General features: G+C 44.3%; 1 protein-coding gene across 1 annotated transcript in view; it reads right to left on the bottom strand.

Moving 5' to 3' along the window:
- LOC130121862 (testican-1-like) overlaps window positions 1-26,015 on the bottom strand; it is a 245,385-nt gene that overhangs the window by 49,143 nt on the left and 170,227 nt on the right. The window contains exon 5 of the mRNA XM_056290805.1: window positions 13,764-13,878. Within this exon, the coding sequence (XP_056146780.1) occupies window positions 13,764-13,878 (115 nt within the window). The remainder of the gene's footprint in view (window positions 1-13,763; window positions 13,879-26,015) is intronic.

Below are 26,015 nucleotides of genomic sequence, written 5' to 3'. Positions count from 1 at the left end.
GGGTAATGGCGGGACAGAGCGGTTTAATCGCACGATGGGGAATATGCTCCGTTCCCTTCCGCTTCAGCAGAAGCAACAGTGGCCTCAGCAGATCCATTCTCTCACGCTCGCGTACAATGCCACTGTTCACGAGACCACGGGTTACGCGCCTTTCTTCCTGATGTATGGGCGTGTCCCAAGACTGCCGGTGGATGTTATGTTCAGGCAGGTTTTGCATGACCCTCACGTTGTTGATTATGACTCTTATGCTCAGTCTCTGCTTTCCTGTCTAAGGAATGCAATGGAGATCGCTCAGAAGCACTCCACGGCTGAGCAGCAGCATCAGGCGCGACAGTACAACAGACATGCCAAGGGCACTGTCCTGTCTGTCGGGGATCGTGTTTTGGTTGCGAACCAGAGTGAGCGAGGGAAGAGAAAGTTGGCTGACAAATGGGAGAACGGAGTGTACACGGTTGTCGGTGTCAACCCCAATATCCACGTCTACAAGATTCAGGATGCAGAGGGGCACACCAGGGTGGTGCACAGGAACCGTTTGTTGGAGGTCAACTTCTTGCCCCTCCCTGAGTTAGATCAGGGTGAGGAGTCCAGTACAACCAGTCAGTTGCTTGACTGCGCAGGGTCCAATGAGGAGGACAGTGCAGATGGCCTGACGGTCTCAGGGGATGCAGTGGGGCTAGCAGTCTCATCACTTGGAGACTCACCTAGATCTGAGTGGGCAGAAGCGGAAGAGTTCATTCCGTCTAGTCTGGTAGTCAGTCCTGTGGGGGCCACTGCTCAGTCTCCACCCAACACACACGCACCACACAACACACATGCACCACACATAGAGGCATCACACTCACTCGATGTAGGTGTTATATCTCACACTGATTCGCACACAGGGGCACCACCCTCACTCGATACAGATGTTGCAGCTCGCACTGTCTCACGCACACAAGTAGAGAGCGATGGTCGGGTTAGGACACGCACAGGGAGGGTGGTGAGGTCAGTGAACAGGTTAATAGAATCTATGGCTCAGATGCCATTTCTACGGAGTGTGAGGGTTTGAACTTTGATGGAGGTTGGAGTCATTCAAACTAGTTTAATGTGAGTTATTAGGTGTCTATCAGACAGGGTTGTTTTGGGCCAAGTGCATGGTGTGGCGTATCAGGCGTCACATTGATCTAAGGGAATTCTGAGACTTGATCAACCTCATTATTTTCTGGACCTCGTAACCGAGGTAGCTCCTAAGTTGACTGGAGGACTAGGTCCTTCTTTTCACTTGTGCCAGTAGTCAGTGATGGGCTTTTCCTTTCCTCTTTCTCTTTTTATCCTGCTGTCAGGATGTTGGTGAATTTCAGGAGGGGTGAATGTAACCAGGTTAAAATTAATGTTTTTATTTTATTTTGTTTGAGTATGAAATATCACCAAATCCTGTCTGTGTGCTGTTATTTGTGTTTACTACATTTTATTTTATGTCATTATTTACTTTTATGTGTTTTACAACGACCGTCATATACGTGTACTGTCGTTTTAAGAGAGAGGTCTTATGGGTACACGGAAGACGGAACGCGGGAGAGGCCATTTTTGTTTTGTGGGAGGAGTCTCAAGCAGCAATCGAGCCGAGCCACGCGTGTTTCTTACCGTGGGAGCGGGTTGAGGAGAACGTAACCTTGAGTATCCCTGTAAGAAGATACTGCAAGCTGTGGGATAAAATACTTGTTTATCCTTTCTTACATCGGAGTCCCGTGGACGGTTTCTACTTCTAACGCACACGAGTGGAGTCCGGGCAGTGGTTGAACTTCGACCCCCACGTCCGTAAGAAACACCGCTCCCGCTGGAGGACTGGACGGTTGTCGAAGGGTTTGAAACCAAAATAAATGGCAAGGTGAGCCAAATAGAGTCCTGTGTGTGTCCCCCCTCCTTCCTTGATTATGATGATGATGATGATGATGAGAGACTGAGGGCCCCCCATAACACCTGGGACCCCACCGAAAATAGAACACAACGCAGAGCTGATGATGGAAGTGACGGGCGTGCAGCAGGCTGACCAGCAGAGAACAGCATAGGACTGCCCCCGTTACACGTGGATTCGCCTTGTCCCGAAAGCGGCGAGGCGTCTCCTTCGAGACTGGCGGGCAGAGAGATGCAGTCGGCTTTACTTTTGTCACCGTCGTTTACTTTGAAATATCTCCACACGGCCGACATTGCTCCTCCTCCACCGCCTACCTGCTCAACTGAGAGGTGAATGTAACGCTGCTGTAAAGTGGTATCAGGTGTTGTATCGGAGCAGTTTTATGATTACGAGTACACGCGCACAGTATCGGACCGATACCCGATGCTGGTATCGGTATCGGTGCATCCTACCGTAGGAGCAGTGGGCAGCCGCCATGCAGCACCCGGGGACCAACTCCAGTTCGTCTTGCCATGCCTCGGTCAAGGGCACAGACAGGAGTACTAACCCTGACATGCATGTCTTGATGGTGGGGGAAACCGGAGCACCAGGAGAAAACCCACCGCAGACACGGGGAGAACATGCAAACTCCACACAGAGGACAACCTGGGATGACCCCCAAGGTTGGACAACCCTGGGGTTCAAACCCAGGACCTTCTTGCTGTGAGGTGACAGTGCTAACCACTACACCACCCATTTATAAATGCACTGCCATGATCCAAAAATTTTCCATGATTTACAAGTGTTTTGCTATCTACAAACACAAAATTCCTTACCTGTGACCTGTAAATTGGCATTTAAATAAATGTGCTATGATTTATACAAATAGATACACTACCGTTCAAAAGTTTGGGATCACCCAAACAATTTTGTGTTTTCCATGAAAAGTCACACTTATTCACCACCATATGTTGTGAAATGAATAGAAAATAGAGTCAAGACATTGACAAGGTTAGAAATAATGATTTGTATTTGAAATAAGATTTTTTTTACATCAAACTTTGCTTTCGTCAAAGAATCCTCCATTTGCAGCAATTACAGCATTGCAGACCTTTGGCATTCTAGCTGTTAATTTGTTGAGGTAATCTGGAGAAATTGCACCCCACGCTTCCAGAAGCAGCTCCCACAAGTTGGATTGGTTGGATGGGCACTTCTTTGAGCAGATTGAGTTTCTGGAGCATCACATTTGTGGGGTCAATTAAACGCTCAAAATGGCCAGAAAAAGAGAACTTTCATCTGAAACTCGACAGTCTATTCTTGTTCTTAGAAATGAAGGCTATTCCATGCGAGAAATTGCTAAGAAATTGAAGATTTCCTACACCGGAGTGTACTACTCCCTTCAGAGGACAGCACAAACAGGCTCTAACAGGTACTATTTAATGAAGATGCCAGTTGGGGACCTGTGAGGCGTCTGTTTCTCAAACTAGAGACTCTAATGTACTTATCTTCTTGCTCAGTTGTGCAACGCGGCCTCCCACTTCTTTTTCTACTCTGGTTAGAGCCTGTTTGTGCTGTCCTCTGAAGGGAGTAGTACACACCGGTGTAGGAAATCTTCAATTTCTTAGCAATTTCTCGCATGGAATAGCCTTCATTTCTAAGAACAAGAACAGACTGTCGAGTTTCAGATGAAAGTTCTCTTTTTCTGGCCATTTTGAGCGTTTAATTGACCCCACAAATGTGATGCTCCAGAAACTCAATCTGCTCAAAGAAGTGCCCATCCAACCAATCCAACTTGTGGGAGCTGCTTCTGGAAGCGTGGGGTGCAATTTCTCCAGATTACCTCAACAAATTAACAGCTAGAATGCCAAAGGTCTGCAATGCTGTAATTGCTGCAAATGGAGGATTCTTTGACGAAAGCAAAGTTTGATGTAAAAAAAATCTTATTTCAAATACAAATCATTATTTCTAACCTTGTCAATGTCTGGACTCTATTTTCTATTCATTTCACAACATATGGTGGTGAATAAGTGTGACTTTTCATGGAAAACACAAAATTGTTTGGGTGATCCCAAACTTTTGAACGGTAGTGTATATATTTGTAAATATATAGTTTGTAACTTGTAAAAATACTTTGTGTGTGCATTTCTCATTAAATGTCATTTGTAAATCTGCAATTCTGTCTCTGTTGAATCTGCATTTGTGGGGACAGAGAGAGAGAGAGAGAGAGAGAGAGAGAGAGAGAGAGAGAGAGAGAGAGAGAGAGAGAGATCTTTCTGCAAACAAAATGTTGCTAAGCTAATCTCTGTTATGTTCATCCCACCGACCTCCTGCTGATGGTGTGTCCTCTGGTGTGTGTCCAAGTCTATACGTACCTGTGCTTCTACATAATGTGTTGGACAATGTGCTGATGTGGACCCTATACCACCAGCCAACTCTCCTCTCCCTCTACTCTTGGTTGAGTGAATTGAGGATGCTCTTCACCTTTTCTCTAGTTTCTTTGACATTTGTCCAATTTCTGTTTATTTTTCTCCTTCCTACATAATAGAGTGTCGAGTTATATTTTTGTGTACACCCATCCATTTATTGTTTGTAGCTGCTTATCATTCAAATTCACTCACAGGCCGCTGAACCTTATCCCAGCATGCATTGGATGGAGGGCATGGAGACACCTTGGACAGGTTGCAAGTCCATCTCAGGGTCCCCACACACAGTCACTCACATGCCATTCACACCGATGTGCAATTTACAGACTCCAAATCACCTGACATGCATGTCTTTGTACTGGACCTGAAGGAAACTCACAAACACAGAGGGAACATGCCGACTCCACACAAAATGAGTTGGGATCATACCCAAGGGCCTTGTTGTGAAGAAGCACTCCTAACCATGAATCCATTGTGAGGCATTTGTGTACAGTGGGTGGTTGGACTGTTTGGTTTAGATCAGGAGTGGGAGAGTTATTTGTGTTGTGCAGCTTACAGTGCACTAGGCCGGCTTGCTATATGGCCCTGCAGTTGGGAGGATTGGAGGAGGCAATTTATCGTGATTGATTGCAGTTTGTTCATGACAGCAGTGGTATAAACTCTAAAAAGCTGTGCAAGCTGTGAGCGAATTGCTTGTGAAAATCTCAAGATATGATTCTAGTATGAACCGGTGACCCCATGTTGGTAGGCAACGGAATAGACTGCCACGCCACCCAGACGCCATTAACTTGTGTCTTTACCAACAGATGATAGACTTACCCATTCAGACAGTGACAGTGATGGCAGAGCAGAGCCCCAAAGTGCACTCACCAAAGAAGATGTAAAGGTAGGTTACAGTTTGCCAACCAGTAGTTATTGCAGTACTACTGTTTGTATTGTATGTTTGCCTTAAACGATGACATTTCAAGAAACCATTTACAAAAATGTGGTCTGCATTTGTGACATCAAAACATGTTACTATTTTTACTTGAACTTGTGTGTCTCAATTGACAGATGAAAGACTTCATGTGCAGCAAGGGCACAACAACACAGTTGGGCCTAGAGTGAAATGCCCTGACCACAGTGGGCCACAGGTATAGGTCTCACATTCATACACTCGCAAACGGTACTATTAGATATCCTGAGTAGCAAACTTGCAATGACATTTTCTTGTTTTATACATCTCCAGTTCTCGAGCCAAAGCAACAGTCCAGCCACAGTTTAAAATACTATTTTCAAGGACAGTCATGAGGGACAGGCAAAGAAACTTTAAGGCCTCGTGGTATTCCCATCACGAGTAGATTGAATACTCTCAGTGCAAGGATGTGGTTTATTGTTATGCCTGCAGGCACTTTCGCCTTACAAACACTGAATCAGTTTTCCCTTCAGACACAGGCTATAAAAACTGGAAAAAAGGCTATGTTCAAAGATGGAGGCTTTGCTTCCCATGCCAAGTCTGAAGCACACATCGCTGCTACGTATGTTAGAATGGGAAAATTTTTGAGAAGAAAAAAACAAGACCTCTTTGATGAATAAACTGTCACAAGATCACACAAATGGATACAGGAAAACCATGATTATATGAAACATGTAAATGATGTTTTACTGTTAACTGCTGCACAAAACATGGTGCAAAGGGGTCATAGAGAGACAACAGATTCACACAACAAGGGAAATTTCCTTGCTATAGTAGAGATTCTTGGTAACCACAACACAGTTGTTAAAAAGAGATTGAAAGGGGCTTGTAACGCTAAGTACACAAGCCACCACAACCAAAATGAATTGTAGGACACTTTAGCAGAAATGGTGTATACCCCACCATTATCAGTGAGGTCAAAGAAAGTCATTTTTTTTGCCCATAGGGTAGATAAAACCAAAGATGTAAAAAAGAAGGCACATTTCTCTTATTCTCAGCTATTATTACTGGGCAGCTGTGAAAGAAAACGTTTTTGCACTTTGAAGCTGCAGAGCATCTCAGTGCTGCAGGGCTGGCAGATAACATAAATACACATTCTTGAGAGATATGCACAGGAATATAGACACTATTTGGTTGAACAAGCCTACGACAGAGCATCTGTAATGAATGGCAAAAACGCTGCCGTTCACGCTCGTGTTAAGGAGGTGGCAAAGTGGACCTTTTCTATTTACTTTAATGCTCATTGCCTTAATCTGGTTCTTGTTGACACTGTCAAAGCAGTCCCAGAGGTTGAATGTTTTTTTTTTCCTCTTGTGCAAAAACTATATATACATGTTTATGTCTGGGGCTCATGTTCATATAAAGTGGCTCAACAAGTAAAAATAAATGTATGATGGGGCACCAAGAGAACTGCAAAAGCTAAGTGACACAAGGTGGGCCTGTTGACACAAGGCTTGTCATACTATTCTTGGAAGACTGCTTGCCGTTATCTGTGTCCCTGTTTAAATAGATGAAGAAAGGAGTGGTGATGGGTCAGTTGAAGCACGAGGCCCGCTAGCTCAAATGGACCTGCAGTTCATAGGACTTCTGGTCACTCTGCCTGGGCTTTTGGTGAAGCAAGATGCCTTTCTGATACTCTCCAGTCTCCAAACCTTGATTTAGATTTCGCTGTTAATTTAGTTGAAGCTCTTGTACAGACTCTTGAAGAAGGTAGGGATGAAACTTACCATGAAGAGCTCTGGAAACAAACATTACACAATGCAACAGTGCAATATTGACACAGAACCTGCACGCAAAAGAAATAAAATGCAAAACAAAAGCCTGAATGAGAAAAGAGTGTGATGTCTCAACTAGGTGGGCATCCTGAGCAGAACAAGGACACTTTTCATACGGGGACATTTTACCTTGCCCTTAATAATATGCTCACTGAGATCAACAAATGGTTCTCTAAACCAACTTGTGAAGTAAAAAGGGGTATTCCAGCCTTAAATCCCACAAATGTGACATTTTGTGATGAGGATGCTTTTTTTCCCTTTGCATCTATTTATGAATGCAACATTGAAGATCTCATACGTGAATTATACCAGTTAAGAATCTTAGAGGAAAATCCAAGCAGGCATAAAGAAACCCTCTAGCATAGTTGACCTCACAAAGTCATTGAGCAATATCATGAGGTGTTTCATGACCCCTTTAGATTATGTAAAATAGCGGTCACCATAACTGAGTACAGCTGCATGTGAAAGGAATAGCGGTCACCATAACTGTGAGTACAGCTGCATGTGAAAGGAACTTTTCAGTATTCAATCTCATTGAAAATTATTTCAGCTCAACCATGGGCGATGACAGATTGAGCAACCTGGGTGTTTAGAATGAGGAGTCTAGATGAGTCAAATCCCTTGACTTAGATGAATTTGTGAATCAGTTTGCCTTAAACCACAGCAACTACAGAATACGATTTTGGTAAGTTTGTTTTACATAACTGTCTTACATGCAATTGACTTATGTAATTTAAATTGCAATTATCTTATGAGCTTTATCACTAATTAAAAAAAGCATAACTTTAACAGTTTCAGATTTTTTTAATCAATTGAGGGTTACACGGGCAGCACGGTGGCACAGTGGTTAGTGCGGTCGCCTCACAGCAAGAAGGTCCTGGGTTTGAGCCCCGGGGTAGTCCAACCTTGGGGGTCATCCCAGGTTGTCCTCTTTGTGGAATCTGCATGTTCTCTCCGTGTCTGCGTGAGTTTCCTCTGGGTGCTCCGGTTTCCTCCCACAGTCCAAAGACATGTAGGTCAGGTGAATCTGCCATACTAAATTGTGAATGTGTGTGTCAGCCCTGTGGTGAACTGGCGGACTGTCCAGGGTGTCTCCCTACCTGCCACCCAATGACTGCTGGGATAGGCTCCAGCATCTCCGCGATCCTGAGAGCAGGATAAGTGGTTTGGATGATGGATGGATGAGGGCTACATATAAAATGCTTATTTATATATATATATGTATATATATATATATATATATATAAACTATATATAACTTCGTTAAAAGAAACACTCAACGGTAGGGATAGTGCTCAACAAATAAGGAGCAAAATAATCCAGTTAGTCAAGTATTCTCTATGAGACAGTACAAGCCTGTTTCATGCAATACGCAATCATCAGCTGTCAATAAAACTACTCGAGGAAGGACATCCTGTTTCATGCGTCGCGCACTCATCAGCTGCCAAGTTGGCTTTACCACAAAGAAAAAAAACAGCGAATAAATGCTATGTTGCCTCGCACCATGCCCCTAGTTGAGGTGCACAGCAACCAATGGGAGGGTAGGAAACATCTTAAAAGTAACATCAGGGACATTACAACCAATGAGGGAGGGGCAGGGGCTCGATTTGAAAAAGTAAGGGCCTAAATGGCCGGGGCACCGTCGGAACAGCATACTTCCAAAACACAACAAAATAAAACAACATCCAATGAGGTACTTTATGTACATCACCTAGTGGAGTGGGTCCGGAGCACAGCCGAAAGAGCAGACAGGCAAAACATAAAAATAGCACATCCAATAATGGTCATCACATGTATATCATCCAATGGGGGGGGGGGGTAGTGGTGGTGGAATAATAAAGACAACGGCTTATTTGTAATTGCAAAGCAGATATTTTTTTCTGGCTCTACAGCTGGTGGCCAATTCATTTCTACTGTTCAAGGTGGACAAATCAGGTTTGCAAATAAAATATTTCTCTGCTAAGCATAGCTTACATCTTTTGTTGTTAGTTGAATATGCATTGCTCTTAGTAAGGAGTTTCCATGAGATAGAGTAACTACTGTTCTGGTCCACCAATGACCAAATGTGGCGGCTTAAGGCCGTTGCATTTGTGGAAAGCTCACTTCTGAAGCTACTCATCTGGGTGTTAAACCTAATTTTAAAAGGGCCCTCTGTTAGCCCAATGTAAGTGTCCACTTTGCAGCTGCCTTCTCTTGTCACTGATGCCTGGTAAATGACTCCTTCTGTCTGGCATTTTCCTTAAAGGGGGCACGATGCCTTAGCACGGCAGTTGCAGCTGGTGGTGTTTGGTTGCGTTGAGGGGGTCTGTGCAACCTTGTTTTCTGCTTATGTTCTGGGGTGCTAACAATGTAGTTGCACTCATCCACACAGCAGGGTCAAACCCTTTAGTCGAGCGGTTAGTGCTGTCTCCCGCGGTGCGGAAGATATGGGTTCGCGTCCCGGCTGCGGCAGTTCCTGCGGTTGCCCCCCGAATTCGCTACAGTACTTTTTTTTTTCTCAATAAAAGAAATGCTGTGGTCCCCTTAATGAACGTTTGGGTCCTGCAGGATCTAGTATCTATAGTGGAAGAACAGAGTCTGTTTGAATTGTCAATTTTACCCATGGGAGCAGGTGGCCCTGGAGATATTACTATTGCTTGTGCGTGCGGGAAGCAGTGTGGTCGTGGGCATGAGTAAATGAGTTTTTAGGATGGTTTTGGTGCCACTTTGCTCTGCTGTGTTGTGAAACGTTTCACCGATGAAAGTTTGTGTTTGTTCTCGTTTCATTCTCATTGAAAAATATTTCACTGGCATTAATATTTGATCAGGGCTATTGCTAAGGTGTCTAAGTGCAATGAAAAATTATCATATAACATACACCACATAAGAACAGAATTGATTTGAGAAGAAAACCCGAGTGTGATTGTGAGCACACGACGTACAGTATATGTTGTAGTGTTGTGTTTAGTATTCAGATCATATACTCGGCGCTTTCGTCTCTCTCTCTGTCTATCATTCTCTGTGTGTGTGTGAGTGTGTGTCTCTCTCTCTACCCGATCAATTACAAACTCCTGGTTCTTACTTATAAAGCCCTTCACAAACTGGCTCCCCCATACCTCACCGATCTCCTCTCCCCCTACCAACCCTCTCGGTCCCTCAGATCCACCTCAGCCTCCCTTCGCTCTACCCCCAGGTCCAACCTCCGCGGCTTTGGTGACCGAGCCTTCTCCAGAGCAGCTCCCAGGCTCTGGAACTCATTTCCCCAAATCATTAGACTTAGAATCCCTCCCACTCTTCCAATCCCGTCTCAAGACACACCTTTTCTCCATTGCTTTCTCGTGCCCCCCCCGTCTGCTCATACACCCCTGGTCGGGGGCAGGCTGGGGACTTAGCGCTTGACCTGCATCTGTGATTCATGTGATTTATGATGTTTGTTTTTTTTCCCTTTTGTATCTGTCCAAGTCGGAGGGTACTGCCGGCGTTGTCTGTGGCTGCCACTTCTCCCTCTCATAGCCCCCCTTCCCATCCACCCCTGTATGTCTGTGTTATGTTCATCTGTCGTCTTGTTTCACTCCATTTATTGTAAAGCAACTTTGAGTACTAGAAAAGCGCTATATAAGATTGATTTATTATTATTATTATTATTATTACCCCCCCGTCTCAGGACACTGTTCTTTAGCACCATACTGAGAGCGTCTGTGGCTCCCAGTGCCGGCTGGGTTTGGGTTTGACAGTTTCGACAGAGACATCACAGCAGGAAAGTGGCGGTGCAGAATTTACAATTAGAGGCACTACAAAGGCATCTGAATTATCGCCACTATCTGCTCATGTGGAGATTTCCAAGCCTGTGGGCAAACATCATGGATCACTGAGGGGGATCAAATCCAAATAAATTTTGGAAATCAAGAGGAGCAAAGCTGTGATTTGTAAGACGGAAGTTCTTCTCTCCCCCTCTTTCACTCACCATTTCTCTTTCTTTCTTGAGTACACACACACACACACACACACACACACACACACACACACACACACACACACACACACACACACAAACCAAATCAACTTTCTGAAAAACTATGGGAAGAACCCCCCCCCCTTTCCTCCCAAATTTGTATTCGGCCCATTCGGCCAATTTGTATTCAGCCAATGACAAGTAGTTCTCCTGATGTCCTACGTTAAAAGCACTTATTGTAAGTCTTTTTGGATGAAAGCGTCGGCTAAATGACTGTAATGTAATGTACCCCCCTCTACTGAGCCGTCCTGGTCTCTGCTCCACCCCCTCTGCCGATCCGGGATGGGCTGCAGACTACCACTTGCCTCCTCCAGTACATGTGGCATCACCAGCCGCTTCTTTTCACCTGATAGTGATGAGTTTTGCCAGGGGGACATAGCACGTGGGAGGATCACGCTATTCCCCTCAGTTCTCCCTCCCCCAGAACAGGCGCCCCGACCGACCAGAGGAGGCGTTAGTGCAGCAACCAGGACACAAACCCACATCAGTCTTCTCACCCGCAGACACGGCCAATTGTGTCTGTAGGGACGCCTGACCACGCCGGAGGTAACACAGGGATTTGAACCACTGATCCCTGTGTTGGTAGGCAATGGAATTGACCGCTACGCTACCCAGACGCTTATGGGAAGACACTTTTCTCAGGAAGACTGGGTTGACAGCGAGTTTTAGGCAGTGGCGGCCTGCCAGTATAGGGCGCTAGGGCCCTGCCCCCTTCAAATAGCAATAGATGAAAATCTACTTAAACATGTTCAATATAATTTAGTTGTATAATGCAAATAATTATGAAATAAAAATGTTTTTCAGTCTGTGGGCGCCTGTCAGCAGCCATTAAATATTGGTTCCAAATGGTATTTGGTTGATTTCTGTCTGAATACATATACTTCCTGGGTGAGGGGCACCGGCCAAACAATACCTTATGTAAGCCCTCAAACTTTCGGCGAGCAGGTGACCTGAGGCTGCTGTCTAATTGGTTTCTTCAGATTTTCCATGGGGCACAGTTCTGTGTGCCCACTTTTATTGGCAGCGAATTGGTATTGTTTTAATGATTTTTGATCTAATGTGATTGGACAATTCTCGTGGCTGTCAATCATGTTCACACCCACCACCACGCCTCATCTCAACTGTCAATCATCCACTGTCTATGAAACCTGATAAAATCTATAGGCTACATTGTCCGTCTTAATAACTCTGTGACTGCGTGGACATTAAGGTAGCTGTCAAAAAAATGTTTTAGCACCAGCCGCCACTGGTTGCACTGAAGTAGAGCACAACATTTGGGGATGTTTTCTTGCTTGCAGATGACAGTAATAATGCCGGTAGTGCCCTCACAAGGGCTCTTTAAATGTTAACACTGCTTGCTGTGAAATATGCAGATAATCATCTCTCAGATATCCCCAAAGTGGAAACAGTGTTGTGTAAAATCTGTTCACTGAGATATTTAATTACTTAGTTTGAATTTGCCCTGTGTTTCATCTGCATGATTCATCTCCATGATTCACATCAGCCAAATTATTTTAATCACAGGGTTGAAACAATATTACGGTCAAAAGAAATGGAGAGTGATACCATTGGGAAATTAGAGGCTTCAGAGTAAATATTTGCTTGAGAAGTTTAGCAGCAAAGAGACCTAGTAACGGATTTATGCCAAAGGCTAAGACTTACTGGTAAAAACTGATCATGATAAAACATTTGAGGGATGCAAGATGGCACGTCTAAGAAAGTGACAAACAAAGCTTAAATGTAATTAAACTTAAATCTATCGTGAACGGAACAAAAAGCATAACATGCTTTGCATGTTATTCCTTTTTTTTGTTTTTTTGCATTGTCTAAAATGGAACAATGCAACAATTTTGCATTGTCTAAAATTAAAAAAAAATGTCTTGACAGAGCAGAGCCTGAATTAAATCAAATGATGCTGAGTATATAGCATGTCAATGCTATATACTCCCTATATACCCCCCTTTTTTTCTCACCAATTGTTCCTGGCCAATCACCCTGCTCTCCAAGCCGTCCCGGTCGCTGCTCCACCCCCTCTGCTGATCCAGGGAGGGCTGCAGACTACCACATGCCTCCTCTGATACATGTGGAGTCGCCAGCCGCTTCTTTTCACCTGACAGTGAGAAGTTTCACCAGGGGGATGTAGCGTGTGGGAGGATTACACTACTCCTCCCCACAGTCCCCCCCCCCCCGAACAAGTGCCCCGACCGACCAGAGGAGGCGCTAGTGCAGTGACCAGGACACATACCCACATTTGGCTTTCCGCCCACAGACACAGCCAATTGTGTCTGTAGGGACGCCCGACAAAGCCGGGGGTAACGCAGGGATTTGAACTGGTGATCCCCGTGTTGGTAGGCAACAGAATAGACTGCCACGCTACCTGGATGCCCAATGTACTGCACTTTAACACACAGCTGACACTTTGAGCAGAGATGTCAACCCAAATAAGAAGGAAAATGTTGAATGTGAGGAAAAATGTTCTTTGTTGGGTTTCTGTACTACTTTTGTTTCCAGAGTTTCTCTGCTGTCAGACATATACATCCAAACAGAATAGAAGCAAACTTGATGACTATTCCCTGATTTGATGGTATAAGAATAAAGAACAGGTAGAAAATCACATGATAAATCCACCACAACTCCCCCATATCTATTTTTATTCTGTAGGTCACGTTGGTAACACGCTGATGTTACTCAGCTTATTGAAACAGATTGAACTGAATGAATTGAATGCAGTATGGCGGGCTCTTACCCATGGCTTGGCTGCCTGTGATTAGTGCAGATGGCTGTCTGGTAGTCGTGGCTGACACACACCTTCTGATGAGGGCACCGAACCTTCAGACAGGGGTCCTTGGTGGTGTCTGGACCTACAGGAAGAGACATAAACATCATCCCTGAACTGTGAAAAATGAGCTCAGAGAATCAACTTAAGAGAAGGATGTTTCCCCTGTTCTGCTGTCTGAATACCAAGCAGAGAGATGTACGCAAAAAAAATAAATATCAGAAAGTCAAAGAAGCAGAAGGATGAACAGGGGGAAGGAGATGAAAAAGGCATGAAATGAAAGTCAAGCTTTCTGAAGTGTGAACAGCGTTATGAGAAGTATTCTTTATGAGCGTTGTGCCTGACTTCCTCCACATGAGTCTCTACAGCGACATTATCACGGAGGCGGCGGTACACAGTTGGCTGGAGTCCAAGGTGATGGAGATCAGAGTAGTCCATTGACTCTGTGTATTCTGTCATTTAACGCTAGGCTAACAGCACAAATCCACCGATAAGTGACAGAAAGATCAGGGAGGAGAGAAGGAAAACAGAAAGTGAGGATGGAGAAGATGGCAGAGGGAGAGAGAGAGAGAAAGGAGCAATAAATGGAAAAAGAAAACAGAACATCAGTAAGGATGAATGCAGGACAAACCGATGTCAGTCAGTTGGCTCTGCGTTAATGGCCTGGGTGGACATACCTTTTAAGTAGGACATCACAGATGCACACGAAAAGAGAAAAGCCATTCATAATGAGGTATACTTGTAATTTGTGACATTGGGCTACACGAACTATGACCTGAAGAGTATATCAAGAATTTAAAGGACTTATGCCTCAGCAGGATTTGGAAAAACTTGTCCATGCATTTATCTTCAGTTGACTCGACTACTGTAGCAGCATCTTTACAGGTCTCTGAAAATCGGTCAAACAGCAGCTGATTCAGAACACTGTTGCTCGAGTCCTTACTGAGACCAAACAAGTGGATCACATCACTCCAGTTCTGAGGTCGTAACACTGGCTTCCTGTCTGTCAAATAATTGATTTTAAAATACTGCTGTTGGTTTATAAAGCACTGCACTGAATGGTTTAGGGGCAAAATACATTTCTTATCTTCTGCTATGCTATGAACCACCCATACCTCTCAGATCATCTCAGACAGGTCTGCTTTCCGCCATCAAAGTCAGAACTAAACATGGAGATGCAGCTCTCAGTTGCTATGCACCACATATCTGGAACAAACTCCCAGTGAACTGCAGGTGTGCTGCAACTCTCAGTTCTCTTAAATGAAGGCCGAAGATTTTCCTGTTTGCCATTGCCTTTATTAAATCAGATTTGAAGCTTTTCATTATCATCTTACACTGCACTGTAACTTCTACTCTCTGTCTTAACTTGTTTTTTAGGGTAACCAGATCCCAACAAACCAAATGTGGGACAGAATATGTTTGTGTGGGACAATGTGGGACACGTTACCAATGCCGAGAGGTAGTCTAAACTTTCGAGATAATGTCTATCTAAATTAGAATTTTTTTTTTTATTCTGCTCCTTAGCTTGTAAAGCATCTCTATGCTTTGCCCTCTGGTTGATTCGGTAGCATGCAATAGACTATGCAAGTTACAGGTTAGGCCTTTAGCATGTGAAGGACTTTAAGTATGTTTTCATGTCCAGTCGCAGGTTATTTTCTTTTAACTTGTTCATAATCTGGTGGTGTATATTAGCGCTCATGGCTATCCTCATAAAAGTCAAGGATCTTGCTTTTCAAACCCAACTCTGGTGTCCAATATCTAACAGACATTGGGAAAAGTTTTGTAGTACCATGATTAGAAGCATCTCAAGCCATTGAAAAAAATGGCATGTGTGCATTTTTGTCACTTTGGAGTTGAACCACTGATCTTTTTAATTCTCTCACACAAGTCTCCACGGAGGCAGGTGCAAGCATATCTGTAACTATGGATGCTGCTTTTGTATGACCACATGACATTTTTTTTGCAATTTCTGAGTCTGGAAAAATGACCGATGCTAGCTTACTACCACAGTCTGTTGACCTGTATGAGTGGGAGTGCCGTACAGTGTGGTAAACCCTAGTTATTTCAGGTACTGTTACCTTAGCTGTCTGGCAATCATCTTTGGGTTTCAGTAGGAATGAGTCCATAAATCAGCACATCTCTTTTTGAGCCACACATTTCTTGTGAGACTAACATGTCCTGTGTCGCTTCATGTTGTATTCCCCTCTGTGTGAAACTGAAAAATAACTGGCAAATTTGCAAAAAAAAAAAAAAAAAAAAAAAACTGCGACTCGCCTTGCACCAGCTTCAAGCAGTCGTAAGTTGTCTCCCAGTCTTTGTTGCAGCTGCATATCCTTTTCTTGGTGTTACTGTCCATCATATTCCGCCTAAATCTGCAGTGATTTTGTGGTGACTCGCAATTTTCCCCATTGGGTGTAGCCTGTGGCAGCAAAGACGGTGACAGGTTAACCTGCACTTGACCCACATGTGCCCAGTGTGATTGACATCAAACAGCCCTGTGATGAAAGCCTTCTCTGCTTTCTTCACAGTCATTGGCTAAAAGCCAGATTTTAGAAAAGCGTCTGTCCTGCAGTGGCTTGACTTTTGAAAACTCGAGCCAATCAAAATGCGGGACATCATCTCAATATGTGGGACGCGGGACAACGGATAAAAATGCTGTGCAGTCCCGCATAAAGCAGGGCGAGTTTTCACCCCATTTTTTCCATCTTTTCATTCTACCTCCCACAGCATATGCCTACACACACAACTGCAGATAGACGCAACATAAACATATTCACATATTCGGAGGCCACAGGCAGTCACCACGATGAAAAGGCTAAAAATATTTCAAAGTCTATATTAATACATGACTTGTGTATGGATCAAAGCCACATGACAAGCCATTACTGTGTTGGGACTAACTTTCTTCCATTAAGGGACTAATAGGTTGCGTTAGATCCACAGCTGGCATCTAATGAGAACACCAGCCCGACTCTGACCTGATTACACACAGTGCTGCTGTTTACTCAATAGTTCATGTGTTCAATCACACCGCTGAATTAGCTAAAGACTGAGCCACATTTAGACAAACTCAGGGATGTGCGTGAGCATGAGTGAAGGTTATCCTCCATCCATTTTTCCCTTTGCGTACACACACACCCATCCATCCATCCATTATCTGAACCACTTATCCTGCTCTCAGCATCGCGGGGATGCCGGAGCCTATTCCAGCAGTCATTGGGCGGTAGGTGGGGAGACACCCTGGACAGGCCACCAGACCATCACGGGGCCGACACACAAACACACACACACAAACACACACACACGCACATTCATACCTAGGAACAATTTAGTATGGCCGATTCACCTGAGGAAACCGGAGCCGCCGGAGGAAACCCACGCAGACACCGGGAGAACATGCAAACTCCACACAGAGGACGACCCAGGATGACCCACCAAGGTTGGACTACCCCAGGACCTTCTTGCTGTGAGGCGACCGCGCTAACCACTGCGCCACCGTGCTGCCTGCGTACACACGCCCTGTGTTCAAAATCAGTGTCAGTTAAAAAGTAACTGTATGGAGTCCGGGTAGCATAGTGGTCTACTCTGTTGCCTACCAACACGGTTATCTCCGGTTCGAATCCCCGTGTTACCTCCGGCTTGGTCAGGCGTCTCTACAGACACAATTGGCCGTGTCTGTGGGTGGGAAGCCAGATGTGGGTATGTGTCCTGGTCGCTGCACTAGCGCCTCCTTTGGTCGGTCGGGGCACCTGTTCAGGGGGGGAGGGGGAACTGGGGGGAATAGTGTGATCCTCCCATGCGCTACGTCCCCCTGGCGAAACTCCTCACTGTCAGGTGAAAAGAAGTGGCTGGCGACTCCACATATATCGGAGGAGGCATGCCGTAGTCTGCAGCCCTACCCGGATCGGCAGAGGGGGTGGAGCAGCGACCAGGACAGCTCGGAAGGTTTTTTTTTTTTTTTTTAAACAACGATGAGATCATGAGGTGTTGTTCTTCCAAAAGGATCTTTTCACTTCATGTTGTAAATGCAGTATATTCCTGGTGAAAAATAAAACCTAGCTGCTTGAACCGCCAGGGAGAGAAAATGAGCGCTTTCCCAATCGCTGAAACATGAACACAAACACCTTGAGAACACATACAGGTAATAAAAAAAAAGATGTGTTAAAAGTGTGTTTAGATAGCCTCGAGGGAAACGATTGATATTAATGGAAATATCTTCCCCTGGCAAGGACTGCTCAATCATGTCTTCTCTTTCTGTGATGCATACAAACGAGTGTGTCTTACACACGCACACGCGCGCACACACACACACACGCACACAAAACCTCTCAGCATCCTGTAAAATGACAGGATGCCGAGAGGTGACACCACCTCTCTCCTGATATTTGTCCGTTATGAGCTGTGTTCCTATCTGCTGTTCATTTGGGCTCCATCTATCAGCTCTTGGAGGAAACTCATCCGATTCCTCCCCTCTTCAAAATGAATTTGCCGCTGTGAGGGGATAGAGGAGAAAAAAGGTGAACGACGGAGAGGGAAGAAAGGAGGAGGCAATCGTATTTGGTTGACAAAGAAGACGGAGGCAATTTAGGATTAGTGTGTGACCTCCACTCGGAGAAACGGGAGATTTGAGACAGAAACGGGAATGCACGGGTGAGATTATGTACCCACGTGCAAATGCACACACACACATATTGGACAGACACACGCTATCACACTCGGACACTTACCCATGTAAAAATTCCAGAACAGAAAGTGTGATTCCACGAGGAAAGAGTCACATTCTGAATGTGAAATAGTTTCGGGACACTGTGTGGCTTGAATGAAATGGAGACGGGCACGTTTGAGAACTTAAGAGGAGTGGAGATGGTTCGCTGGGGGAAATCACTATGGAGGGAGAACTTGAATGGCTTGATAACTAAGCCCTGGAAGAGCATAGAAGAAAGTGATAGGCATAGAGATGGGTAAGGGGGGGGGGTAAAAAAAAGAAGGATGGATAAGAATATGGGAGAGGAGAAAGTTTTACACATCTAGTATCTAAGAGTCGAGTGAGCAGCACTGTCTATTAAGCCAACCAATTAAACGTATTCAGGAGCACTGCTGCAAAATCAGCCCACTCTCTCTCTCTCTCTCTTTTCCCCCTCATTCTTTGTTGCATCACCCTTTCTTTTGTCCTCTCTCTTTACCCTCATCCTTCTGCTGCATCTCTGTTTCTTATGTCTCTCTCTCTCCACTCAACTAAAGAGCAGAGGACTCTCTGTCCTCATATCCGTGTAAATTAACAAGTATGCACGAGCCACATAAATGACACTCCATATTTCTGATTCTTTCACAGCATTGAACAGTGGTTACCTTGATAACGCTATTTGAGGATGTACGAGAGCGAGGTTGTCTGCCCCTGATAAGAGGTTGCTAAATAAACGAGTGTGATGGATTTGTGTGGGTATGAAATGAATGTGATGACGCTCCATCAACACTGCCTGGTAGAGAGGCTGTGAAAAGACGCAACGCTTCGAAAGGCCAAGCTGATAACAGAGGAACAGGAACAGCAGAGGGGAAAGTCAATTGATTTAGAAGGCATGTGAATATATGTGCTCTCTCTCTCTATATATATATAGATATATACATATCTATATATACATTCGTTATCTGAGCCGCTTATCTTGCTCTCAGGGTCGCGGGGATGCTGGAGCCTATCCCAGCACTCATTGGGTGGCAGGTGGGGAGACACCCTGGACAGGCCGCCACGCCATCACACAGGACCCACACACACACACACACACACACATTCATACTTAGGGACAATTTAGTATGGCCGATTCACCCGACTTACATGTCTTTGGACTGTGGGAGGAAACCGGAGCCCCCGGAGGAAACCCACGCAGACACGGGGAGAACATGCAAACTCCACACAGAGGATGAATTGGGACGACCCCCGAGGTTGGACTACCCCGGGGCTCGAACCCATGGCTTTCTTGCTGTGAGGCGACTGCGCTAACCACTGCGCCACCGTGCCACCCATTTATAGATATGTAATATATATATATATATATATATATATATATATATAGAGAGAGAGAGAGAGAGAGAGAGAGACAGAGAGAGCACATAGTATTTGTGCTCTCTCTTTCTCTTTCTCTGTAGCACATAGTATATGTGCTCTTTATAACTGTGAAATAGCAACACTTGAGTCACAGTTCAGACGTAGTGGTTCTCACACACACACACACACACACACACACACACACACACACACACACACACACACACACACACACACACACACACACAAACACACACACACACACAAACACACTACTAGTTTATTCAGCCCTTGTTGAGTGGAGTTGGGTGGTGTTGGTGGCTGTGCGTATGTTGTTCTCTATATAATATTGATAAGGTATGCTCTCTTGGAGAGAGTATTTCTTTTTCCTTTTTTTGTAAAGTAAAACACATCCATGTCTGTTGTATGTGTACTGTATGTGTGTACACAGCTGCACTTGTGACAGCTTGGTTTGACAGGAATTAAGTTATGATTACCCATATCCAAAGACATGCTTGTCACTAGCCGTTTTTCTGTCACGGCACTCAGTACATTTTATCAGCTAGTAATTTTCTCACTTGATATGTTACATTGCTCCAAAATAAGGTAAATGCACACAAAAAATTAACCCAAATCTTGATAATTTTGCAAAACGCATTCTACAGTTTCACTGATTTCACTCAAATTACAAACAAGAAAGTTGAATCAGTTCATCTGGACACAAAGCTTAGTGTGAGAAATGTTTGATCACTCGTCTAATACTCCTTTCCCACCAAAATTAGCATTTATATGCGGGGTTTTTTTAAACACGGGAAACCCGCTAAATCGACTCCTTCCTCGTTACCAGCAGATGAGAATGCCTTTGACACAAACACCTTCATGGACAGTATCGTTCCCCAATTGTTTCATGGCAAAAGAAGGCTTGTTAAACCTCTTTTATTATTATCATTAGTATTATGTTGTTGTTGTTGTTGTTGTTGTCTGGCCGGCCGGCGGCATAGCGGCGCTATGGTTAGCGCGGTTGACTCACAGCAAGAAGGTCATTGGTTCGAACCCTGGGGTAGTCCAACCTTGGGGGTCGTCCCAGGTCATCCTCTGTCTGGAGTTTGTATGCTCTCCTCGTGTCTGTGTGGGTTTCCTCCCACAGTCCAAAGACATGTAGGTCAGGTGAATTGGCCGTACTAAATTGTCTATAGGTGTGAATTTGTGTGTGTGTGTGTGTGTGTGTGTGTGTGTGTGTGTGTGTGTGTGTGTGTGTGTGTGTGTGTGTGTGTGTGTGTGTGTGTGCGCGCGCGTGCTCTGTGGTGGACTGGCGGCCTGTCCAGGGTGTCTCCCTGCCTGCCGCCCAATGACTGCTGGGATAGGCTCCAGCATACCCGCGACCATACTCAGGATAAGCGGCTTGGATACTGGATGGATGGAGTATGCCTTTCTGTATATATATATATATATATATATATATAGCGTTTTTTTTCAGAAACCGTCGATGGTGTTGAGTGCTCGATTAATGAGGAGCAGAATATCAACACGGATACAGGAAAAAAGATTTTAATGTATAGCAGTACAGACCTGTTTTGTGCGTCTCGCACTCATCGCAGTACAGGCTGATGAGCGCGAGACGCACGAAACAGGCCTGTACTGCTATACATTAAAATCTTTTTTCCTGTATCCGTGTTGATATATATATAGTATACTGGGGAAAACAGTAGAAAGCAGCACAAAGGCCAGTGACATGGTTAAGGTGGTTACTGTCAGTGCTGAGTGCACATTGTCGATGTATGGCTGGTCTTGGCGAATGTTGCTCACATGTGGCGAGTATCCTATTTTATGTCGAAACATATAACAGGATAAAGGGAAAGTTAGCCTGTACACAAACTAAATGTTCATGGATTTTGCCTCCCAACGCTAAGGATGTGTCATATACAGAAGTTAGAGGAATAAATTTTCGATCAGCCAGCAAATTGAAAGATACTCAAACAGTTAAATTTACGCCAGGCTTAAAGGAACATCAAGGTGTTGCTGAATCAGAAAAGAGTAAACAGATTCTCACTGTTCCAAATGCCACTGAGATAAATGATTTATTTGAGAAACTTAGTATGTGCAAAAATAAACCAGTTATATTGAGTGTTGTACACCCCTTCTCTGAGTCCTTGGTTCCAAAAACAAAGGCATATACAAACAATTCCTGACCCTGCACATTGGGATGTTGTTCTGCCACGGCTTACGCATTTCTGGAGATACTGCATCTTACCTGAAGTTCTTGGGAGATGGTACACACAGAGAAGAGACTTGCAACATATTGAGACTGTCAATATAAATTCAGCATGCTTTTGCAGAATGGATACAAAGTCAGCACTTGTTTCTTGTCGTAATTAGTTATGTCCCATCACTAAATTTCATATGTCATGCTTAAAGATTGCTGACATACCAAGGAACTGGATCTGCCCACTTTGTCAAACATGTAAGAACGAAGTTAAACATAAAAAGCCCAAAAAGAAAGACCTGTTGTCAAGAAAGCTCTTGAGCAAACATCTATCATCTGTATTTGTAACAAAGAGCCAAAGAAAACTGACAAACTGTTGGAATGTCATAATGACATCTGCAAAAATGGAAAGTTTTTTTCATTTGCAATGCATCAGTTACAAACGCATGCCAAACAATGCATCCACAAACTGTATGTGCTCTGCTTGCAAAGTTAGTTGTGTCTCCAAGCAAAATCAAATCAACTAAGCAAATAAAGATGAAGATTTGATAATCACTGGAGCTGCCATTGGTGATGCTGAGAGGTTTGCTCTACTCAGTAAGCTAACAGATGAGCAACACAAGTTGCCTTCCAGTTGGCTTGATTGTGATATCATTCAATATGCTCATGTTCTTCTTCAAAATACTGATTGCAAAGACCAACTTTAGGGCCATGCAGAAACTTTCCTTGAGTCAGTGGACGATTTATACAGATACTACACACTGGTAATTCACATTGGGTGTGTGTTAGTGTAGTAGTGTGATGTTGTTGTGCTGTGTCATGAACAGGGCATGGTATATTTCGGAGGATGCTGTATGGGTTGAAACACAGGCTTTTATTCTGAAAGACACAGGTTAATGTTTTTTGTTTTCAGGGTTCCTGTTTTCACCCAGTGTTGTTAATTTGTGTTAGTATGTCCTTATAAAATGTAAATAATTAATGTTTCATTTGGGTTTTCACATTATGAGTGAGCGCCTTTCTCTGGGAAATCGCGGGGGCTGTATCCAAGCAGAGGTAGCGAGCATTTTATTGTGAAATGCACTTGTCTGGTTTCCGCTGGCTTGACTTCCTCTTTGTTTTGGGATTTCTTGGGGAAGGTGCGTAGTTTCTGCTCGCTATAATTTCGCCGTTTATAGTTGCAAAGATGACGTTAAAAGTACTTAAAAACACATGTAAAGTCAGTGTGTAACAACGGTGTTGTGTTTTAGAATTGCCATTTCAGTTGTTTTTATGTGTAAATCTGCTGTAGAAGTGTGTCGAGGCTTTTGTGTGTCGCAGGGCTGTCATGTGTCTTGTCACGCTAGTGGGTGCTGTTGAGACTCGTATGGAGCACGTAGTGATTGTACTCACATTACACAGGCACGGAATGAGAGCATGTAAGAAACTCATAATGTGAACGCTTCTCTGCACACAAATACAGGTATGTAGGTTTATGCATAGTTTTATTATTTTGATAGAAAATACAATGTTAGATTAATTTATTCATACTTTGCACTGATGTATTTTGTTTTTTATTTATTTTTACTATTTCTGTAATGTTATTGGGAATTGACTGTTCTCTTTGTTTTGGGATTTCTTGGGGAAAGGCATGGAATGAGAGCATGTAAGAAACTCATAATGTGAATGCTTTTCTGCACACAAATACAGATCACATATGCACATCTCGGGAAAGTCTTCATTTATGACACAATGCAGAGTTAGACCTATTACATTAGTAACTAATTCACTACGAGTACAGATAATCATGTTTTGTGTGTTCAATATTGAACTCCCACTTCAATGGTACACCAATATGGCTGATGGTTCTGTTGCTATGCGATATAAATGGTTGCTTGGACAAACTGTCACATGACTGCATACACTCTATAGCTGGCCATACGTATTAGTTAAGTCCTATTGCATTATTTTGCAAGGTTCCTGGACTTGTGATGGCTGCTTATTGCTGTCAAGGAAATAAAAGTATCTTACTGCAATAAGAGAACCCAGCTCCGTTTCTCTCCCACAAGACAGTCACCCTTAACACAATGCAGACACTAATCTTAACCAGGGCATGCAGGAGAGGCCCATGTAGACTAGGGGGGCTGAGAGAGAAATAACTGGGTTACATGAATATCCTCATAATTGAAAGAATGGCCACCGGCTTGTAGATGTGTGTAGACTGCGGAATCCTGGCCTGATGCGTCAGCTCTTCTGTGTTATGGCATCCGCTTCTCCAGAGTCTGTTTGGTTCCCCCAATGTATTGTAGCAAATTCAGGGGGCAGTCAGGAATCCGCCACAGCCAGGACATGAGCCCGGGCCGCCCGCACCATGGGCGACTGAGCTAACCAGTCAACTAACCGGCTAGCCAACTGGCTAGTGAATCTAGTCGTTCGTGATCGTTGCACTACTCCCACTTCTTCAGGAAGTGCGTCCCCACACTTCAGCATACCAGCTCTCATGCCTCTGGGCATACGTGCTTCCGATGGCCTCATGATCTCACCATCCCAATCTGGCAGCAATGTAGCGAATTCAGGGGGCAGCCAGGAACCATCACCGCAGCCGGGAAGCAAACCCAGCTTGCCTGCACCATGGGCGATTGCACTAACTAGTCGACTAAAGGGTCCGACTCATTAGCCAAGGGCCAGCGAGTCTAGTCATCTGTAGTCATTATACTATCCCCCTCCTTCGGGAGGCGCGTCCCCGTGCTTCAGCATACCAGCTCCCTCACGCCTCTGAGCACACGTGCTTCCGATGGCCTCATGGTCTCACCATCCCACTTCTGATACCAATGTAGCGAATTCAGGGGGCAGCCAGGAAGCTGCCGCAGCTGGGATGCAAACCCGGGTCGCCCGCACCACGGGTGGTGACCCGGCTAGCGAGTCTAGTCATTCGTGATCATTACAGTACAAATCACGGCAATCCTCCTGGCACTTATCAGCATACACTGTATTGCTCAGATTATGCTGGGGGACTTGATCCTTGGGGTGTATCAATTTCTGGTGCAGGGTGTTTTGGGGTTTGAAAGCAACCAAGATACGGTGTTTGGAAAATATCTGTCTCAACTGCTCCAACCATAGAAATTGAATTGGAGTAGAATGGACATTCCCATTCAAATCAACATAGTAGTAGGATGGTCAGAGCGATGGCCATTTTTATTTGAATCGCTACTATTGCATAGAACTGTGACCATTGTCGCGGGTTTACTTCTGTATAAATTTCCGTATAAACTGACTTGCGGCAAGTCGCGGACTCACTGAAATGTGTTGTCACCATAACAACTAACAACAATCGCCATTTTCTTTTTGAACTACTCAAATGACCACGGCAAACAGTTCAATGTCCATTTTACTTCAATTCAATTTTTATGGTTCCGACACTCCCGCCACATACGGAATCACCACTGGTTTATGCTTAGGCAGCTGCTGTCCTTCTCCTCTCTTTGATCGGCTGGTGCACTGTTTGGGCATCTTCCTGGATTTGACAAACATCCGGTTAGGATAACTACACTTACCCAGGGCCTGTTTTCTGTGGTATTTCTCCACTTCCCTCGTCACTGTGTTGGTGGGGACATGGTTTGTGAATAGTACATGTGGCCATTGTAATTAATTAATGGCCATGGCAATGTGCATATGAAACTGATCACCGGTTTCAGTCGTTAGGCAACTGTGCTGTTTATGAAATTGGGGATACCTGCAGTCAGTTTAGACTGACGAAGTCCCTTAGATGAGTGATGAAACATTTGTCCCACTAAAGTTTGTGTCCAGATGAACTGACTCAACTTTCTGGGATTTCCTTACCTCAGTTATTGAGCATGCATCAAGAAATTACATATACCAATTTCCCCAAACACTTCACACAAACCTCTCCAAACCAAGATCTATGTTTTCAAAACAGATAACACAGCAACCTAAACCTTTGGTAAGGAAAGCAAAACTCACAGTGACTTTTTGATTGTCTTCA

Source organism: Lampris incognitus, chromosome 1 (assembly GCF_029633865.1).
Source record: "Lampris incognitus isolate fLamInc1 chromosome 1, fLamInc1.hap2, whole genome shotgun sequence".
In the NCBI taxonomy this organism is placed as follows: Eukaryota; Metazoa; Chordata; class Actinopteri; order Lampriformes; family Lampridae; genus Lampris; species Lampris incognitus.
The sequence above is the reverse complement of the archived record's forward strand: the minus strand, read 5'-3'. Positions and strand labels throughout refer to the sequence as shown.